Source organism: Dermacentor silvarum, chromosome 11 (assembly GCF_013339745.2).
Source record: "Dermacentor silvarum isolate Dsil-2018 chromosome 11, BIME_Dsil_1.4, whole genome shotgun sequence".
NCBI classification, from domain to species: domain Eukaryota; kingdom Metazoa; phylum Arthropoda; class Arachnida; order Ixodida; family Ixodidae; genus Dermacentor; species Dermacentor silvarum.
Window position 1 is genome coordinate 17707610 of NC_051164.1, and position 22896 is coordinate 17730505.

The 22896-nt window shown below is 49.7% G+C and overlaps 1 protein-coding gene across 1 annotated transcript; it reads left to right on the forward strand.

Moving 5' to 3' along the window:
* The first annotated feature begins 18881 nt into the window (after positions 1-18881).
* On the forward strand, positions 18882-19707 carry LOC125941265 (uncharacterized). The gene has a single exon (XM_049658236.1). The coding sequence runs from the start codon at positions 18949-18951 to the stop codon at positions 19705-19707; it is 759 nt and encodes a 252-aa protein (XP_049514193.1). The 5' UTR covers positions 18882-18948.
* Positions 19708-22896: the final 3189 nt, after the last annotated feature.

The window sequence follows — 22896 nt, forward strand, 5'->3', positions numbered from 1 at the left end:
AAGATTGGTGTATCAGTTCGTTCTTCTGGTTTAATGTTTTAACTAGAAATGAGGCGATGTTCATAATTTCAGTCTTAATATTCCCGAATACTCTAGCGAAGGTATTATACAGAGCCACCGCGCATTCTTTTAGCAGAGCTATTTTCTGACAGCCACGATAAGTCTTCCGATAAGTAGTACAGGATATCACGATAAGGATTGGTATAGGGAGCTAAGCGTAAACGTGTCATATTATCTGCGTCTAGCGGTGAAATTGGCAGGCTTGTTACGTCAAACCAAGCGGAATTCTAGCGTCAGACAGGACGTCCATAATTCTCACGTGTTCTCCCTGAACCTCTCCTGAGGCTAGCCGCATCACAGTTATTGGCCTCTCACGCGACCGATGGTGGAACTGTGTGAGCAGCGCTCTGGTGACATCAGCATGGACACTCGCCTTTATTGTCTGCCGCGCTCCGACTGGAATGGCTGCGTTTTAAATCGCTTCTTCGAGCCCTGACTGCATACTCGCGAAGCACAGCGCTCTCCAAATATTACCGATATTTATTTTTAGCGTTCATTTCGTAAGCGCCAGCAATAGTAGCCCAACAAACATTATTTCCCAAATGTATCTTCCACCTAACAACAACTGTCGCGGTCAAGGACATTGTATTGTGGTTCCGTCACAAAACATCTCTGTGACTTAGGACACCAGACTCTACATATACCTTTCGGAATGAAGCAAGATCGCGGGCCGCATTAGCAAAACTTCGCGTCGCTTACGCGGTGATGTTGTTAAACGCATATTTTACATTTTGCACATGAATCCAGTTATATATGATGAGGCATTTAGCGTTGCATACATAATTATTGGAAGTTACATATTTCATGCAGGGTGTGCAAACTATCACGCACCAAGAATTAAAAAGTATGCCAGCTGGACAGAACCAAGGTATTGTTGTTTGCCGTAGCTTGGAGATAATCATATTATTTTGTGCACTCCGCCTAATTACATAATTAGTCCAGAATAATCAACCTCTGAAATATTATACTTAGATGAAAACTGGCAATGGAAAAATTGTGGAGAAACATGAAAAACTTCTGATACAGCTTTCCGTGGCTCAGTACGCGCTGCATAAAAGTTTTTCCGGGCGTGAAAAACCCGCGAGTACACGCAAATTGCCTCGAGCAGGTCATTCACTTTTGCGCCTATCCGCGGGCTTGTTTCATGCTCGCGAAAACGTAGCACGTATTAAGCAATAGAAAGCTGTCGCGGCAGTATTTAATGTTGCTCTACAATTTTCCCTTTGTCACTTTTCATCTAACTATAATATTTGAGAAGTTGAATAATTAATGAAGACTAATTACGTAATTAGGGGGAATGCAAAAAATAACCTGGTTATCTCCAAGTGAAGGCAAACAACATTACCTTGGTTCTGTCCAGCTAGATGGCATTTGCATACTTTTAAACCATGGTGCATGATAGTAGGGACACCCTGCATATTGGAAGAGATGACGAGTTTCCTAAAAACCAAACTTTTTTATGTGGATGTTTAAGTCGCAGCCCAGCTTTTAGGTCAAAATGGTCTTGTCATTTGCTTTTCAAAGAAGCCGGCCTCCGACGGAAATGTCAACCTAACAAAGAGCTGTCTTTTTCTTCTTTTTTTTTGAAGTGCTTCATCTCTACAACTATAAACTTAAGGCAATCGACGATATCGACTGCCATAAAGTTATATATATTTTGAGGGCACTGCAAACAAGAACAAAAATGCTTCTTCGTCTAGCTGCCCTTTTCTTCATATTAGTCCTTTTGGTCATCGTCTTCCTGTTATTGTCGTATCGTCTCGCCCGTGAGAGTATATATGGGGATCGCTATTAGGTGAATGGTGCACGCTACATGACTAGACCTTGACAGCCAGCGGTGACGATTGGCGCCAGCCCTTCCGGCTTCGAGTTCTATCCAATCAATGCACGATCAAACGGGTGGTCAACTTAGTGGACACACAGAATACCCCCCCATCAACCTCAACGTGCGCATATATATATGCCAACGCACGGGATATATAGCTCCGCGTCGCCGCCGCGGCGACACAAAAACCTCGTCGTCTGCGCGGCCAGCACATCACCGCGAAGATATGGCGCCCGAAGAAGAGCGTCACTACCGAAGCAGGGGAAGCGCGGCGCGAAAGCCGCCGCACCCCTGCTCGAGAGCGAGTGAGACGACTTCGCTCCGATCCCGAATATCACGCCACCGAAGGGGCGGAGAAATGTCGGTGATTCGCAGAAGATCCTGAGTTACGAGCGTGTGAAACCGAGCAAAAGCGTTTGAGCGTCCAGAAGCCTCCAGATACTTTAATGGCCGAGTGTCGGTTGCTCCTTGGGCTGTCGATGATTCTGGGAAGATCTTGCGTAAAACGTGCCCGAGTCTTGCAGCATAACCTCGCAAAAAACTTGGCCGAACCGAGAGAAAGCTAGGCGGGGTCGCAAGCTTCGCTGTTTGCCCAGTCTTCGCATCACTATAGTGTGAATCGGCCCTGAAATAATTGTTTTCTTATTGGTGGCTGTTGTATCATCACCCCTCTGAAGAAACATGTAGTGGCGCTCTGATGTCACTGAGGTCTTGAATTATTGTATCTAAGATAGGACGCACGTGTCTGTGTGTGTCTCTGTGGTGTCACTGATTAGTAGCTCAGTGTAGCTAAATAAGACGGCCACGTAAGTACCTTGTGGTTTTTTCCAATGTATTGCAAGTGGCAATAAACACGTGTTCTGGCAAGTGGGCTACTGCGTACTTGATGACATAACAGTGGCGACGAGGTTGGGATTCTCATAGCGGACGATAGCCGAGCCATGGCCGAAGCTTTGGTTGCCGCTCCAGCAGTTTGGGAACAGCAGGCGTCTAGGCGGACTACCACCGCATGGCAGCATGGCTTCCTTCCGCCACTTCGAGCAGTTCATGGAGGAGGGAGACGAAGACTTCGCGTCTTACGTGGAATGCTTTGAAAACTACATCGTGCCACCCAGATCAGCGACGACTTGAAGGTATTCGCTTTGGTGACTGCCATTAGAAAACAGGCCTACCGCACGTTGAAGAATTTGTTGGCCCCAATGAAGCCCGAAGCCAAAACATACGATGATCTGGTCAGGGCTCTCAAAGGGCACGATTCAACGAAGCCCGTGGTGATAGCGGAAACATTCTCGCTCAACCTTCGGTCCCAGCAATGAAACGAACCAGTTGCTACATTTGCATTAGAACTGAAATGGTTGGCTGCATCCTGTGAGTTGTAGTTGGTTGCATCGTTTCGTTGCCGGACTGAGAAACGAAACGGCACAAGCTGGGCTTCTCAAGAAGAGTACCCTGACGTTCCAAGCTGCTTATGACCTTGCCAAAAGCGTGGAACTCGCTCGCACCGAAACAAGGAAGATTCACCCTAAAGAACTCGGCGAGGTCAATCTGGCCCAGCAGTCCCGACAAAGAAAACCCGAGGCCACCGCATGGGCAGCGAGCAAGAACACGGAGCGGCGAGCCGAATCAACGGACTGTTCCGTTGCGGATCAACGCATATTGCCGCAACCTTTGGCAAACATCGATGCCGTGCCTGCGAAAAGGTCCTGGCAAGGGTGTGCAGAACGACGCCACGTTCGGTACACGACTTTGAAGCGAGCACTGGCTTAGAAGGGTCCGGTTACTCGGACGGTATAAGTGGTGAAGACGATATTTTGCTGAACCATAATTTTTTCATGTCAGAGTAATTACGGTAGCTACATTGTGAACGTTAGCGTGGCAGGTAGGAATGGCAAAATGCAAGTTGACACAGGAGTAACTGTGTCTATTGTACCAGACAATACGCACCGGCAATATTGGTCTGACTTAACTCTAGAAAGTTGTAGTTTATGGCTCAGAGCGTACGGAGGTGTCCCGCTGTGAATTGCAGGCAAGTTGACGGTGCGCGTAGACCACAATGGCCAAACCACGACCTTGCCTTTAATTGTAGTCAGAACACCACACAATTGTGACACTTTGTTGTTTGGCCGTAATTGGCTAGAGGCTTTGAAGCTGGATTGGACGAGCGTGTGTAATATCGGTCTTGATAAATCAGCCGCACTCATCGAAAAAGTTTCGGAAGTGTTTGAGCGGGCACTCTGATAGCTGACACATCGGTGAAACTGGTGCTAAAGGACAGCAGTACACCTGTTTTGTGTAAGCATCGACCTGTTGTTCCATTTGCACTCAGGGACGCTGTAGCACAGGAATTACAGTCACTAGTGGAAACGGGAGTACTGGTGCCTGTACAGCAAAGTGAATGGTCTACGCCCCTAGTAGTCGTCTCCAAGGCTAACAACAAAGTTCGCATCTGCGGAGATTACTAAGTGACTGTAAAGCATTGTCTGAGAACCGATTATTATCCTTTGCCAACGTTGGGAGATACTTTTGTCGCGTTGCGTGGATGCAAATGTTTTACTGTCCTTGACCTTTCTACAGCATACCACAGCTTCAGCTGCACCCTGATTCGCAAACTTTGGTCACTGAACAGCCACCTAGACCTTTTTCAATACACTCGTATGCCGTACGGAATAACAAGTGCTCCGTATATTTTCCAAGCTGTGATGGATGACATGTTTAAGGGTTTAGACAGAGTCTCATGTTATCTTGATGATGTGTTAATAGTAGGAGAAACGATGAAAGAATGCTATAAGATAGAAGCTATGCTGACACGGTTCAAGGAACGGGGTGTGAAATTACGGAAGGAGAAATGCAAGGTTTTTGAGGAGGCTGGGACCTATTTGGATCACGTGATTGATGACAGAGGAATTGGTCCTTCATAAGACAAGGTGCGCGCTATCAAAGAAGCACCAACGCCAAAAAACAAGAACGATCTACGCGCCTACTAAGGCTTGTTAAATTTCGATGGCACATTCATGTCGAACATGTCAGCACAGCTTAAACAAGTATATGACTTGCTAGCTGAGATTGTTAAGTGGAAATGGACGGAATCCGCACAAAAATCCTTGAAAGCATAAAAGGGCCGGCTGCTGAGTGCGTCAGTACTCACCTACTATGACCGTTCAAAGGAGCTAGGGCTGGTTTGCGACGCGCCTGCTTATGATTTAGGCGCAATCCTTTTTCACAAGGAAGGATCTGAAGAAAGGCCAATTGCATTGACGTCTGAGACTCTGACTAAAACGGAGCAGGCATACGCCCATATCGAAACAGATGCCCTGGCTGTCGTGTACGGGCTAAAGAAGTTTCATAAGTAACTTTTCGGGCGGAAATTTGGAATCTACTCCAACCATGAACCCTTAGTGGGGCTATTATAACATAAGCCAATTCCTGCTATGATGGCGGCACGCGTGCCCAGCGTTGGGCATTACGGATTGCTGCTTATTACAACAAATGCGTTTACGGCAAATCGCGGGATATCGGCAACGCTGGCGCACTTTCACGCCTGCCGCTTCAGAACACAGGTGACGTGTACACAGATGACGTGTATGACGTGTACATAGGTTTTTATATGCTGGACTAGCTTCCACTCTCGGCAGAAGACATTAGAGGAGAAACAGGAAAACACAAGCTGTTATCAAAGGTGTTGTTATACACGCAGGTCGTTTGATCTTCAGAAGTGTCTTATGACGTGTTGGCACCATATTTTTGTGTGACAAAGTGAGCTTTCTGTTGACAGAGACTGCGTGACGTGGGGAAATCGGGTGAAAGTGCCAATGTCTCTTCGCAGAAAAATGCTATCGCTGTTGCACGAAAGCCATCCTGGAACGGCACGTATGAAAATGCTCGGCCACGTGTGGTGGCCTCGCCTTACGCAAGACGTTGAACAAACACCCAAAATGCGGCACCCAAAGTTCCTGTAATGTCATGGGCAGTGTCTGAGCGCCGGTGGGAGCGTGTGCACTTAGGTTCTGCGCATCGTGATCAGCATTAGTTTCTAGTGGTAGTTGACTCCTATTCAAAGTGGGTTGAAGGGTTTGCCATGAAGTCAACTAGTAGCGAAAAGACAATACTGAAACTGCGCACAGTATTTGCCACGCACGGGTTACCGGAAGAAGGGGTAGCACACAATGGTCCGCAGTTTACATCAGCACTTTTCGAGACATTCATGAGACGGAATGGCATTCGGCACGCTAAATTGCCTCCTTATCACCCGGCATCGAATGGCAGCGCGGAGCGTTGTGTACAGACTTTAAAGAAAAATCTTTTTAAGCCGGTCATGGACGAACAAATAAATGGACAGATGAATTATTCAAGTCTCTCCAGCATCGGATCGACCAGTTCCTATTCAACTACAGGAACACGCCAACAGGCGTCGCTGAACACATCGGCCCAGATATTCTTATCGCGGAAACCTAGGACAATGTTGAGCCTTCTTCATCCGGATATGAGCAAAGGATGAAAGAAAAACTTGAGTGAACAAAGCAGCCGGAAAATCAGCTACAAAGTGCTTGGAGGGACTTCGAGGAAGGGGAAGGCGTCCTTGTGCAGGGTCTACGCCCCCGGGTTAGGGCCGTTGTTAAGCGCCAAGGTAAACAAACGTGTGAGTTCAAGCACTTAGGTGGTCGGGCTAGGGAACGAAGAGCGGTATGTTCGTGTTGATAATCTGCGAGTGCGAACATTCCAGAAATGCTTCCCGCAATCAGTTCTTGCGCAATATCCAAACCCCGAACCGCCAGCATATAGCCAAGACATTTTCTCTCGCAGGTCTTAAGGTGCACACCTCGTAAACAATGACGGTGCGCGAAAGACGGTTTATGCGCCGTCTCCAAACACCGAACCGCCAGCATGTAGCCAAAACATTGTGTCTCAGAGGTCTCTAGGTGCACACCCCGTAAACGACGACGGTGCGCGAAATACGCCTGATACCGATCAACTAGGTGAGCACGCAGTACCTACCAACAAAGAACATGCCACCCCTCCGGTCCCATCGTCTGAAGGCAGGGAGTTCACCGGCGGCGCATCGCCATCTTATCAACCGGAGCTCCGACGCAGCACCCGGCAAAGACGACCGCCCGACCGCTATCAAGAACACTTGGAGAGAAGGGATTGGTGTGTAATCACCCCTTAGATAGAACGTGTAGTGGCGCCCTGACGTCACTGAGGTCTTGAATTGAATCTATGATAGGACGCACGTGCATGTGTGTGTCTCTGTGATGTCAGTGATTAGGTAGTAGCTCTGTATAGCTATATAAGACGGCCACGTAAGTGCCTTGTGGTTCTTTCCGTTTAAGTTAACTGGAACGCTCATGCATTTGGTCGGACACTTTTGAAAATTAATATCTCGAAACTGCTTCAGACCTGAGAATTCGTTCCAAGTGGATATGACCTGCGAACTCAGCGGCTATAATTCATAGATTGAAAGAGGTGCCGTAAAATAATTATTGAAAATGGTAATTAGCGTAATTATGGTAATTATTAAATAAGACGTTTTTATTTCTCGTGAAAGTAATGGCCGCCTCATGGAGCAGTTTAGATCAAGGATGATAAAAGTGCTACCTGCCACAGGCAATCTTTAAAAAAAACATTGGTACAGCTAAAATGAAAGACGCTGTATATATTACCCGCCGTGGTTGCTCAGTGGCTATGGTGTTGGGCTGCTGAGCACGAGGTCGCGGGATCGAATCCCGGCCACGGCGGCCGCATTTCGATGGGGGCGAAATGCGAAAACACCCGTGTACTTAGATTTAGGTGCACGTTAAAGAATCCCAGGTGGTCCAAATTTCCGGAGTCCCCCACTACGGCGTGCCTCATAATCATAACTGGTTTTGGCACGTAAAACCCCATAATTTTTTTCTCTATATATTACTAGCTCTAGACCTCACGGCCGAATGCACTGTGATCCCGGCTTGCGATGTATTCTTTCCAGAGTCAACTATAGCTCCACCACCAATGCCTGCTACAGAGCTTTTAGCCCTCAAGCCGACACAAATGTGTTAAATGGGCCAATCATTCATAATGACAAAATTACAATCTGCATTTACCGACTTCAAAATAAGCAACACCGCAGGGCTGTGTAGTATCATGCATGCAGATCTGCCTGAAATACAGAAGGAGAAATTCCTTCATAAAATAAATCGCATGGTGCAAAGCAGCAAACTACCTGAATACTGGTGGTGATCGTGGGTCGCAACAACTCCAAAGTCAATGAAGCCAACGAACTAGCTGGAGCCTGCCAACGATTTCCCTCACCCCGATTGAGTGTAAACACAAGAATAGAATCATCATCCGACCTGTGAAATGGCATCTGGAACCCACAAACACGCTTCACTACACGCAAATTGGTTTCTGTGGAGGTCTCAGCACGCGAGGCACCTTACTACCACTTCACAATTAGACTACACTACCTTCAAAGACCGCGAGTATTCCGAAAGTTCCGGTCACCGTTGAATACGAAAAAGAAGTTTGACACAGCACCACATTCGACAATTTTGTTGGGCACAAGCGCAGCCGGGATTCATGACCGCACTCTACGCTTCACTGAGGCGTACCGTTAGTAAGCGTAATGTTCAGGTACGTGTCGATGTGGTGCTGGGCCCAGTCTCGGCAAATCTAACAGGGGTGCCTCAGGCTCTCTCCTTTCCTCGACGCTGTTCAGCCTTGCCATCGCCAGTCTGCAACATCAACTCTCAAAGGTCGATGGTATGAATTTATGCACCTGCGCCAAATATATTACCATTATGACGACTCGCGTATTACTGGAAGACCAAGAAAAGCGCAGGAAGTTTTTGACATAATATTGCACATAAGCACATTTCCTTGCCAAAGCGCGCCTTTCACCATCACCAGCGAAGACGGTCTGTCTGGTAGTTGGAAATAAGACCACCCCAAACTATACCCTCGTACTCAAGGAGATATGCAACTAGTAGTACAAAGAGTTAAACCGGATGACAAAGTCCAGATTCTCGATTGACAAAGGCAGCAAGGCTACGTCTTGGGTGCGATACATGCTCTTCAAATAGACGGAGACTTCGAGCTTTGACGGGAGAGTTACATACAGGTTATGGGGCGCCGACCATAGGGTGCTAACGGCCCTTGTGGACGTAGTTCTCATGTAAATGGTTCTGCAGGGCATGGCATACCAGCGCCTCACGAAAAGAAGGCTCCTGACGCTCGAGCTGCTCAACAGATAGGTGCTAAGTACTATAACAGGCTTACCCGCCCACACAGATCTTGCTATGCTGTGCCGTGAGGCACATTTGAGCACACTTGTAGAAAGCGCAGAAGCCCAAAGAGTGACGCAGATACTGGCTTCTAAGGAAACAGCCAGATGGAAAAATCCCCCAAAATCTCTGCTATGAACTCAGGTGGCGAACATATCCGTTGTCTAAAATTCCTCATGGGAAATGGTCGGCCTTGTGAGCCACAAGTCAATAACACAATATCTCGCGACGAAGAGCGAAAGCGGATCCGTATTAGTTAGACATTAAAAATCACGACACCACGATCACCTTGTAGCTCTGCACTGCACCACACGGGCGCTGCAGTGCAGAGCTACAAAGTAGCCATCGCCTAGTTCCACAACGAAGCAATTACAATATTTAACGCTCTGCTTAGCAGGCATGCCATTTCGAGTGAAGTGAACTACGCGCCATCCTCTCGGCCATGACCGTGGTTAAGGAAAATCCAGACCAGGAGACCAAGTTTATCACACCTATAGAGACTTTCAAGACGAGGGCACCTGCGGCTAGTACCGATCTCGCATTTGTACGGTTCGACGCATTAACAACCCAATACTAGAGCTCCATAAAAGCGGAGTCGCCTAACGCTGGATACCCGGCCACGCCGCCATCCAGGGCAATGAACGGGCTCATGCGACTGCGGGGGTTGTAGAGTCTATGCCCCAACGAGGCTCTGATCTCGGTTCGAAGCTTCATATAAAAACATTCTCTGATTATGCGGACAGTGAACACGATCAAGAAGAAAACAAACTTCTAGCCAAGTGCATTGGAAAGCGGCGCTGCGCGCCCTCTTACTGGAGGTCAAGGACCCTAGCCAGTGCGGGTATACCGGCATTTGGAAACTAAATATAAAAGGATAGCGCGCACTGACATTACCCTCACGGCCGAACGCTTTGCTCTATTATCCGCACGCCAGCATGCCGTAGCAGCTATGAACGGCTACTCCGATGACAGCTCAACTATGATATTGAATCGCTCACTTGAGCTAAGCGGGAGACGCATAAGAGGCCACAGCCCGACGCTGGCTGACAACTTCTAGACTAGTTCTGTCTGGCTCTTGCTACAAGGCAATCTACGAAGATATGAAAGCTGCCCCTCACATTCCCACCATCAACATTATAAGATTGAAGATCACCCGTTGGGGACCACGATCAGCGCGGGTGTATTCTAGACGCAATCCTTATTTACCTCGGTGAGTCCGTGAGAATTGGAAGGTGCCCCGAGTTACGCGGTCGTCTTGTGATGCCTGGAGTAGCTTAATTCAAAAAAAAAAAAATACCGCATATCCACGGGGTGAATGATGATGAGTGGGCGAACCTCCGGAGGGAATCATCGGTAAACCGTGAATCTTCCGTGTAATTCGCCCAGTCTCGCCGCACTAAATCGAACGATTGACTTCCACCAATGACACGCGCCATATGTGACGTCATTCCTATTTTATAACAGCGCCCTTCATTATAATTGCACCATCTCCCACTTAAGGGGACGCTAGCACAAACGCGTTAGAAACGTGCAGTACTCTCTAGTAAGGGGGAGAGGCCACAGCGTCTTACGCAGCCGTTTACACATGCGGAACGTACACCGCGTTTGCCGACGCCATCACATGACTGCTGAGAGAGTATAACCCCCATATTTATAAACGCTCCTCGAATTGAACTTGACTTGCCACCGCCTTCAACGCATTTCGAACGCGCTGCCCAAGGCGGTGGCAAATCGAGTTCAAGTCGAGGAGCGTTTATGAATACGGGGGTAAGGCGGAGAGGCCACAGCGTCTTACACCAGCTTCTTACACGGGCCGTAACGCGCTAGCACAAACGCGTTAGAAACGCGCAGTCTTTCGTTAATGTTGGGTATTTATTGTCATCGTGGTGCGTGTGTTCATGTGCGCTTCGTGGCGTAGTGGCGTAGCGAGGGGTCCCTGGTTCAATTCCGCGCTACGGACACAACTTTCGGAATATATTTTTTTCATAAAAGTAGACGGGGCTACCTACTACGACGACGACTACTACATACTACAGAGGAGGGACAGACCCACACCCTAAGGAGCTTCGCCCCTAAAACTTCGTCCATAAGCTGCGCTGTGAATGCTGTCGCTCTGTTATTACAGTGGAGGGAGCACCGTGACGCAATACGATGTGGCGCATGAAAAATTGCGCTACTTCTGAGGTCGTGACTCGTGGCACGGCCGCTGAATAAATAAAAAAAAAAGGTGCGGCCTGCCGCGTGCATCGAAAACGGTGTGATCCGCCGCGGCGCCACACGTCGAGGGCTGTTGTCTGGCATCGGCATAGCAAATGCGTCAGGAACGCGCTTGGAACGCCGTCGTGCATGCAAGCCGACGAGTTCCATCGCCGATGGCTAGCGCTGACAATGCAACTACGGCTGTCACATTCGCTCCCATTGCAACGCAGCCGGCGTGACAGGCCGCACCTTTTTATTGCAATAGCAATTATACGGACACTCCAAAGCGGATTTCTGCCATTGGCATCGTCGTCGCCGTTGCCGTGAGGTTCCGTATGACTTCAACGGTGACGAAATCGTCGTCGCGCTCCGGATGCTGTATGTGCGAATGAAAGGACGCGAGGGACGGGCGCTTTCACGGGGAGCGAACGCACGTCGGAGAGCGAATGCGCGTTCTGCGCCGTGCTCCCTGAAGGGCTGCGTATCTCTCATCCGCTACATTCACCATATATAGAGAGCAAACGCGACTTCTTCCGTGGCGCGAAATGCCGTGGGGGGACGGGAGGGAGGGAGGCGACGTTTAGCTGCGGCACCAAATGCGTATTTATATAAAAACGTTGCGATGCGAGAAGGTAGGTAAGATTTCCGACGCTGCTGGACGAGTGTCCCATTCTGATCTCGTCGAAAACCTCCGAGCCACCCCCAGATGCACCGGCAACAGTCACCAACGCCACGCGCGTTCGGTGCGAACGCGGATAAAACGCCGACGGCGTCGACAACAGTTCTGCGCGTTGCTGGTGCTGCTGCATGTCCAAGTTTATACAGCTGATAAAACTACTATCATTACTCCGTATAGCTCTCTACTAATTTGCTATCACAATTGATGCTGAAAGGGCGCGAGGGAACAGGAAACAGCACCCTTAGGGTGTCCTGTTTCACAGGTTGTCGCAGTTTCAATTGTCGCAGATTCACCCTTTCGGGTGAAACTGCGACATTTTTTTATTTATCCAGCGTATTCATCGGCCGTGCTCGTGGGATCGCCTGCCTCTCAGCATAACGCGTGTAAACGGTTTGTTAGAGTTCAGAGCAGTGCAGCGGCGACAGTCAAACGAGACACGGCTTTCAAGCACGAGCGCCGTTTCCGAGCAAAAGCGCTGTACCCACTAGCGTCTGGGCCCACTATAGAGCCGGACCCACTAGCGTCTCTCTTCGCTACAATTACCCCGGGACTGATAAGGGAGCCATCCAGCGGCCTAACAGCTCGTCAGGATGAGAGGATCGTAGTATGGCTTGAGGCTGTCGACATGGACAATGTCTCGTCCACGACGGCGCTGGTTCGAAGACGTACGGTTGAACTGGTTCGATGACATAATTCACGGGAGATGCGCGTTCGACGATGGGCTAAGGGCCTTCATACTTCGGGAGTAGTTTCGATGAGAGGCCAGAACGGGACAGAGAGCTAGGGAGCCTACATGCAACGCCGTTTTAAAACGGCGTTGCATGTAGGCTCCCCACAGAGAGCCGCACAAGCCCGCCAGGAAGCAAGGTGACCGCGGAAGTGGAGTCGCCGTGAGTGCTCTTCTGGCGCTCGTGGTTGTTGGAAGTAAACGCACGTGCGAGGTCGCGGCATTCTTCAGCATGCATTGCTGTGGCAGAAATAGGCGCGCACTCGGATATGCATCCGGCCGGTAAGGTAAAATTGTGTCGATGGCGTGCGACGGGTGCCGACCGTACAGTAAGAAAAGGGGCGAAAAGCCAGTGGTGGTCTGAGTACCGGTGTTGTACGCGTAGGTGACGAAGGTCAGAATGGCGTCTCAGTTCATGTGGTCGGAGGCGACGTACATTGAAAGCATGTCGCCGAGCGTGCGGTTGAAGCATTCTGTGAGGCCATTGGTTTGGGGGTGGTACGCCGTAGTTGTGCGATGAATAAAGTGGCACTCTTTCAGAATTTCTTCAACCACTTCCGACAGGAAGACACGTCCGCAATCACTGAGCAGTTCCTGGGGTGAACCATGCCGCAGGATGAATCAGCGAAGCAGGAATGAGGCAACATCGCGCGCTGTACCTGCTGGGAGAGCAGCGGTTTCGGCGTATCGTGTGAGGTGATCTAATGCCCCAATTGTCCAGCGGTTACCAGCCGACGTCAAGGGAAGTGGCCCATACAAATCAATTCCAACGCGCCCGAACGGCCGGGTAGGGCAAGGTAGAGGATTCAGACCAGCTGGCGAGAGCTGGGGTGAAGATTTGCGGTGCTGGCAGTCGGGGAGGAGCGAACAAACTGTTGAACGTACTTGTACATTCCTCGACAGTCGTAGCACTGTCGAAGGCGCTGATAGGTTTTGAAAACTCCCGAGTGTGCGCACTGTGGATCGGCGTGAAAGGATGCACAGAGTTTATGGAGCGCAGACTGCGAGGAACTACTAACAACCACTGGCGGCCGTCTGCGCTATAACTGCGTCGGTGAAGCAGATTGTCGCGAACCGCGAATGGCGACCCTGACGACACAACGTGCGAGTGGTTGACAGTGGTGATGGGTCAGCAAGCAAGTCTATAATCGAGGCAATCCACGGGTCCTTGCGTTGCTCGGAAGCGATAGTCTCAAGGTCGATTGAAGAAACAGCGAGCTGGGATAGTGAGCAGCAGGTATTGTCGTCAGACAAGGGAGATCGTGATAGGGTGTCGGTGTCACAATGTCAGCATCCGTTGCGGTACAGCACGCGGATATCGTAGTCCTGCAGGCGAAGTGCCCAGCGGACAAGACGGCCTGAAGGATCCTTCAACGATGACAGCCAGCATAGTGCATGGTGGTCCGTGACATCAATTCTACGGTCATACAAATAAGGCCGGAACTATGTGAGAGCCCTGATGATCGCCAGACATTCCTTTTCCGTGACAGTATAATTGGTCTCAGCTTTCGGAAGGGTGCGACTGGCATAGGCCACGACATATTCAGGAATGCCAGGTTTGAGCTGCGCAAGGACAGCGCCGAAGCCAACACCACTGGCATCTATGTGTACCTCTGTAGGGGCCGTCGGGTTGTAGTGGCGCAAAATTAGGGGAGTCTTCAGCAAACGACGGAGATTTGCGAACGCTTCCTCGCACTCTGACGACCACGAATGAAGGGGTCCGTTGCTTCCAAGGAGCTTTGTCAGAGGTGATATGATGGCGGCGAAATTTTGAATGAAGCGTCGCAACTAGGAATACAAACCTACGAAACTTGGCAGCTTGGCAATGTAGGCTTAGGGAATCCAGCGACGGCACGGAGTTTGGCTGGATCGGCGAGAATTCCATCCTTGGAAACGACGTAACCCAGTATCGTCTGCTGCCGCGCTGCAAATCGGCACTTCTTTAAATTTTGTCGCAGGCCGGCGTTTCTCTAACACGTCAAAACATGCTGGAGGCAGTGAAGGTGCGTGGAGACGTCGGATCAAAAACAACGACGTCATCAAGGTAGCACAAGCACGTTTGCCATTTCAAGCCGCGCAGAACGGTATCCATCATGCGCTCAAAAGTTGCTGGCGCATTACAAAGCTCAAACGGCATGACGTTAAATTCGTATAAGCCATCGGGCGTGACAAAAGTTGTCTTCTGTCGATCGTCATCTGTCATAGGTACTTGCCAATACCCTGAGCGCAGATCAAGAGATGCAAAACATTCTGCTCCTTGTAGACTGTCAATGGCGTCGTCGATTCGCGGAAGCGCGTAAACGTCCTTACGAGTGATCTTGTTGAGGTACCGATAGTCCACACAGAACCGTACAGAACCCTCTTTCTTCGTAACAAGGACGACGGGAGATGCCCATGGACTGTGGGAAGCTCGGATCACTTCGCGGCGGAGCATATCGGCCACTTCTTCAATAATCGCGCGACGTTCTGTAGCCGATAGACGATATAGGCGTTGCTGCAATCACCATTGGGAGCCAGTATCGATGTAGTGCGTAACAGTGGACGTCCGGCCCAGGGAAGGTTGCCCGACGTAGAGAGATGTACGGAATCCTTGTAAGATGCACAGAAGCTGTTATCGCTGGCTCGGAGTAAGGTCATCGGCAATATAAGACTCGAACACATCTATGGGCAATGGGTCAGACGCAGAAATCGAGCCGAGCGTACTATACCGGACACAGCATGTGTCCTCGGGAAAGTCCGTAATTTGTACATGTTCGATAGTTTCGACACTGCCCAGACATTCTCCTCGGAGTAGCATCACAGGGTACGGGAACGGGTTACAAATAAAAAATGTCACAGTTTCGCCCTAAGGGCGAAGCAATGAATGCGATACCAACACAGCAATGTCATACGATATAAGGTGAGCTGCTTTGGTAGCAATATAAATCGTAGTAAACATGAGCTGATTAACTAAGCAGGTGTGCTGCGGCGTTAGTAGACCGACATGTAGAGAGACTCGATGACCACGAGAAGGCGCGTGTGAAACGGTGGTGTTGATGAGAAGCGCTTCCCGTGGGCAGCGCGTGCGAACCTGTAGCGCTGCACTGCCGATCCGGGCAGCATTACATGTGTAGCGTGCGTTGGAAAATGTTGCCCGACTATTACTAACTGAATGAACAAGCGTGGTGTGAGTGCGCACAAACAAACATGAATAGATCACACTGAATGACTGCAGACAACGACTGTCAAAACGCTGGCAGCAAGCCCATACGTTGCACCGGGCGGCGTATTTACAATTGCTAGTAGGTACAGCGTTTGACCGCTGGCGCCCGCTCGCGCGTACCATGTTTCTAGCCGCCGCCGTTGGAACGGAGGAGGCGTTGGCGGAGAAAACGCTGGGCTGGTGGTGACTAGCCTGCTGTTGGGATCAGTGGTATTATAAACGCATCACTGTTTTGATGATCCAAATATAATCTCACTATCGGGGAGGGAGCAGTCTACCTGACTGGAGCAGTATTTCTTTATTTGGGGTGTTGCTACGCTGCGCTCCGCAACACCCCAACGACCGCCGCTTCGCGTCGGCGCCCGGTACCACGGCTGCCGCCGTGGCACCGGGGTTCAAACGACCACGCTGGCAAACAGAGAGAAAAAAATTAAAAAAAAGAGTTCTAGCCCGGGCGGGATTCGAACCAGCGTACGCATGCTCCCAAAGCGAGCGCCGTAGCCACTCAGCCATACAGCCACTTTTTTTTTTCTTTATTGCCACATTGAACAGCACAATTACACAAAAACATACATTCGAGGGAATAGACTCCTGGAACTGGCTTCGCGCTATCCCGTTAATATTCGGGCATGTTTAACAATGCTCCAACTCTTGGGAGCCATTCAGGCTCTGGGGTTTGAAACTGGTACACAGTAATAATTCTATTAATGCTTTCCTTGAAATATAGCCGTATCAGTTTCGCGTCTATGTCAGCGTTCCGCACTGCCATCCTAGATCGCCAAATGCTGTGCAGGCCCAGGAGCATAATGAGGTCAAATGGAATACCATCCTCATGTTCAACTGGCAAAAATCGTATACCGAATGAGTCCACAGGTAGGTCTTTCTTGAGAGTACGTTGTAAGATGTCCCAGAAGAAAAATGCTTCCCTACAGTCTAGGAATACATGCTCGACCGTTTCTGGCTTCCGACAAATGAAACAGTGAGTCCCCCAAGGTACAAAAAATCCCTTTTCTTCCAAATATGTTTTGACATCTAATGTATTTGTATGCAATTTGAAGAAAAATGTTTTAACTCCTCCTGGTACACTCATGCTTTTCACTCGTTTAAGAACGTTTGCCCATGGTCTGGCACAGCATTGCGATCTATACAGAGGAACTGGTAAGACAATGTCACACAGATCCTTGTATGGTTTTTTCCGCGACACAGTCCAAAGATAGTCTAATGAAAAACGAGCCTGCAGGAAAATACATGACAGGTAGACCTCTTTTAGGTATCCACCCAGGCCTCCCGGCATACTTTCCGACGTGACTACAAAGTTTGGTAATACTCTTACTAGTCTAACTAAACAAACAGTTCGTAAAAAGGGGTCTGGTACATCGCGAAAAAAACATGGATCGGCTTACTAACTGCCTTATATAGAGGTGCGACAGACTCAATCCTCCGTAGCGCACACGTCGAAACAGGTTGGTTCGCCGTGTGCGCTCCCACGTAGATCCCCAAATGAAAACGGCAAGAACTCTATGCAACTTTTGCATATTCACGCGTGAACAATGAATTACTTGCATTATGTACCAAAGCTTGCCTATTAAAAACAAATTACACATCGTTGCTCTCTCAAAAATTGACCAGTAAAAACTCTTAAGGTTATCAGCCTTTTCGCGCACTTCTACAACTTTCCGCCGCCACAAAGGCTCACTGTCCTTGTAATTTTCCAAGGGCACTCCTAAATAGGGTGCTGGAGTAGTATCCCACCTGACGTTGCAGAACATGTTTGGGGTTGTTGGCCAGTTTCCATGCCAAAATCCCAAGCACTTTCCCCAGTTGATTGCGCTGCCACTAACCTCACAGAAATCTTTAACAACTTTAACGGCAGTAATGATGCTTTCATGATCAGCACAAAATAGTGCTATGTCGTCAGCATATGCAAGCAGACGTACTTCCGCTGCATGGAGACGGAATCCTCGTATAGTGGAGCTATTGATTATGCTCAAACAAAAGGATTCGATGTACATGGAAAAAAGCAATGGCGAGAGAGGGCATCCCTGACGTACCGAGCGTTCCACTTTGATGCGCGCTCCAACCACCTTATTTACTATCAAACGCGTCGTGCAACCTCTATACGCCATGGCGACACCCTCTCTTAAAACGGATCCAACGTTCACGTGTTGTAATATCGCCAACAGTATATCGTGAGGTACTCTATCAAAGGCTTTTTCAAGATCTAGCTGTAGCATTGCAATGCTGTCAGAATTAGTATCACAACACTCCAGAACGGAACGGGCTTTATGTATATTTGTAACTATTGATCGACCTTTTATGCCACAAGTTTGGTGTTCACCGACTAATTCTTGTATTACAGTTTGCAGCCTCTTGGCAAGAATTTTCATGAATATTTTGTAGTCCATGTTTGTAAGTGATATCGGTCTGTACGAAGTAACTTGCATGAGCTTATTCTTGTCTTTAACCTTAGGTATAAGAACAGTGTTTGACGTACGAAATGATGGTGGAAGTACTGACATATCGAAAGCCTCGTTAAAGAGTGACACTAAGACTACAGCTACTTTTTCCCTTAGAACCTTATACAATGATGCTGTAAGCCCATCTGGGCCCGGGGATTTCCAAGGATTGAGATCATTAATAGCTTTCTTAACCTCTTCCAGTGAGATCGGCATTTCCAAATTTTCTTTCGTCTCATCGCTTACTCGCGGCATTAGAGTAAGAAATTTATTTTTAAATGCGTCTACGTCGACTTCAATGCACGAATATAATGCACTGTAGTATTCATAGAACGCTCTTTGGATGCCTTCCTTATCTGTAATAACGGCGTTTTTCCACTCTACTTTTGCTATTTCGTTTAGGTGCGCGCGACTTTTGTATTCTGCTTCTGGTCACTGACGCGTGCGGACGCAGGATGGCTCACGAGCTGCGACAACGGCCGACGCTGGCCGCGGATCTTCGTTCTCTGACGTGCCCAAGGACTACAGGATCATTCTGCCACCCATGCCCACCGGAGAAGGACTGAAGACTATGGTTGTTCTACATTGCGATATAGCAGGACGCCCGTACAAAATAGAGGACTTTAGTCAGCCTATGAGGAACGCTGGCATTATTGAACAGGTTGGTGGAATAGGGGCTTACCAGATGTCTCACGTCTGGTTAGTGAATTTCCGCACTGAAGAAGCGAAAAAGAAGTTGCTGGAAACCAAGCCCTTCCTTGTCAAAGGTAGGACCTGCGTCGCAATCGACCCACAGAGGCAGGAAGTGCGGCTGAAAGTGCATTGGTGCGCTTTCAACGTGAGCAACGACGCAGTGAGACGGGCTTTCGTAGAGTACGGGGAGGTGAAGGAGGTCACTGGCGACAAGTGGAAGACAGGCGGCTTCGACAACGCCGACTCAACAACGCGTGTTGTGCGGCTTATTCTCCGTGATGGGGTAAGCCTTGAACGCATACCACACCAAATGCGCATCGGAAACGGAACAGTACTCGTCATAGTGCCAGGCCGTGCGCCCATCTGTCTACGCTGTCGTGCTACAGGACACATCCGCCGTGACTGTAAAGTGCCCAGATGCAATAAGTGCCGTGCTTATGGGCACGAAGAGGAGGAATGTGCAAGGTCCTATGCTCGAGCTGCTTTTCGAGGAACGGCAGAAAGCAGCGAGTTGGTAATGGACGAAGATGAAGCGGAACAGGCTGCTGCGAACGCGGCCTCAGACGCTGTGACAGGAGCAGACGCAGCTAATGTGAGTGGCGCCCAATAAGGTAGCCAGGGACAAAATCCAGCGTCTCTGTCTGCTGCAACCGCGGAGGCTCTGGCAATATCAGCGAGTACCGCGACGGACGCGACGGACGGAGGCGTCGCGTCTAGCGAGAAACAGCGTGGCCATGTGCTGACGCGAGCTAGTGGTTCCGCTGCTTCAATGGGAACATCGATGGCAGAAGCTGAAGAGGTGGGCGACGTGTCGGCAAGTGTGGAAGACGACCACGCAGCGTCGATGGATCTGGACAGCACGTCATCTAAGCGTCGCCATGATGGCGCAACCAGCGTTCTTCAGGAGCAGCGACTCCGTCAGCCGGAACGGGAGTGGCGCGTCGCTGGGAAAAAGCCGCGTGTCACCAGAGCGCAACGCTCGTCGTCGCTTCCCCGCGACGACACTGAGAAGTCGTAAATACTGTTTCATCAGCACCACGCGGGATGTTAGTCTGTATGCTAAGGTGAGCACCATACTGTTTGCCTGGCTGCAATAACAAAACTAAAAATGGTTACCTTTGAAAAGCATATGCTTGTAGCGACATTAAACGTCAGAGGGCTGGCCTCAAGAAGGAGGCAAAATCAGCTTTACAGGTTAATTACTGAAAAAGATTTGGACATTGTAGCAGTTCAAGAAACTAAAATCGAAAGTCAAGAACAGACGGATAGTATGGTGCGCCTCTTTACTAGTCGGTACGATGTATGTGTGTTTCATGCAGTAGGGAAGTCGGCGGGGTGTGTGCTGATGATACGTAGAATATTGGGTGCAGTTGTAGAGAAAGTTGTGACATGTAATTTAGGCCATTTCATTGTTTGTGACATCACATTATTTGAACGCAATTGGCGAATAATATGCGTTTATGCATATACAAACGCGGAACAGAGAAAAGAAATGTTTGAAGCTATCAGTAACTACTGTGTTACAGATCGGTTTGTAATTGTCATTGGTGACTTCAATTGCGTATGCATGGCAAACGACAAAACCAGCTCGACCCCTTATAGAGATGTCAGTGTTGTTTCTTTAAATAATATCATCAGTCAGCATTGTTTGGAAGACGTGGGTGAATGTTGTGGGTTTGGGAATGATATTCGCTTTACCCATTTTCAAGGTCAAAGCTACGCGCGGTTGGACCGCGCCTATTTATCTGCAGATTTAGTACCGTTGATCGGAGAATATCGGGTTCAGCCGGTATCATTTAGCGATCACTGCCTCGTAACATTCCGTGTCGGAAAAAGAAAAGATAAAACGCGTAAAATTGTTTGGGAAAATTGGAAACTTAATGATAAGCTTTTAAAAGACGACGTTTTTATAAGGTATGTCACAAACGCAATCGCGAAATTTGAAAAAAGGATATTATAAAAAATTTGGGGAACACTGGGAGCTCTTTAAGCAAGAAGTAAAAATGAAGGCCATTGAAAGGTCAGGTGCCATAAAGCACAAGCAAGAAAGTGTAGAAAAGGTGCTCCGAGCCAACCTAGGCACGTTCATTTCAGAAGAGTGCAGACAGCCCGGAACGTTTACAGAAGACATAAGTACCATAAAGCAGAAATTGGAACTCATAGATAGGGAGAAGTACGAAGGCGCAGTAGTCAGAGCTCGGTCCGAGCGCTTAATGGGTGGGGTGTTCCCTACCAAGCGCGCACTAGGATTGGAAAAAATTGGAAAAAAAAACTCAGCCATACAGCCACGCTTGGAAGCGTTGCATTCATGCGAACCATATGAATGCGTTCGAGCGCCCTCGGCGAAAGAAACCACCTAGAAACGCGGTACACGCGAGCGGCGCAGCGTGGCGCCAGCGGTCAAACGCTGTACCTACTAGCAAATGTAGTGTTGCCACCGGGCGTAGGTACTGTACGTGCGGTCTATCGCTTCAACAGAAACTGAGCGGCGAATGCACAGTGCATAAAGGTCAGAGCCGTGTGGAGATAAGAGACGGTGCGGTCGAACGACGAGCGCGGTTGCTGGCAGCGTAGAAGTGCGCCCCCCCCCCCCCCCCCTGCTCCCTCCGGCGCTTCCCCGCTTGCGCCTGTGCGGACGAGCGGCGAGCGCGGTTGTTGGAGAGGCGCTGGCTCCCGCTTCCTTGCTTGCGCGTGGGAGAGATAAGAAACTGTGCGGACGAGCGGCGAGCGCGGTTGTTGGCAAAGAAGTGTCCCCCCCCCCCCCCCTCTGCTCCCTCCGGCGCTGGCTTCCCGCTCCTTGCTTGCGCGTGGGAGAGATAAGACTGTGCGGAAGCGGCGACAAAGAGCGCTGGCTTCCCGTTGCTTGCGCGTGGGAGAGATAAGAAAACGAGCGGCGAGCGCGGTTGTTGGCAAAGAAGTGTCCCCCCCCCCCCCCCCCTGCTCCCTCCGGCGCTGGCTTCCCGCTTCCTTGCTTGCGCGTGGGAGAGATAAGAAACTGTGCGGACGAGCGGCGAGCGCGGTTGTTGGCAAAGAAGTGTCCCCCCCCCCCCCCCCCTGCTCCCTCCGGCGCTGGCTTCCCGCCCCCCCCCCCCCTCTGCTCCCTCCGGCGCTGGCTTTCCGCTTCCTTGCTTGCGCGTGGGAAATGGAGTGCGTTCGCTCTCCGTGATAGCGCGCGTCCCCGCACGCTTCCGCTGGGGCATACGGCGCGCGGCGAAGATTTTATCTATACGGAACCTCACGGCGACGGCGACGGCGACGCCGACGGCAGACATCCGGTTGAAGTGTCCATATAATTGCTATCGCAATAATATAGCACTAGAGCCCTGTGTGATGTTCACCGTCGCAAAAGGTAGCAGTAGACCTTTTCGAGTAGGAAAGCGGCCAGATGTAGAAAGTAGTGCGACGGCGTCGGAGAGGCTGCTGCAGTACATAGAGACAACCACTGACTAGTTGGGAGGAGCGGTGGTGTCGTGTGTGACGAGTAGTTTGTTCGGAAGAGAATCATTGTCACCGAGCGTCAAATCTGTGAGCGGCGACAGTTCTAGTTCGGCCCGTGTGCAATAAATGACGGCATTGTGGCGCGAGAGAAAATCCCAGCCGAGGATAACGTCATGAGAGCATGGCGAAATTACAATAAATTCGATGGCGTATACAACGTCCTCTATGACAACACGAGCTGTGCACGCCGCTAACGGCTGAATACACTGTGCGCCGACTGTGCGGAGGTACAGTCCAGTAAGGGCATCGTGACTTTCCGAATCAAGCGACAAAGTTTTGCGTCCATAACTGATACGGTGGC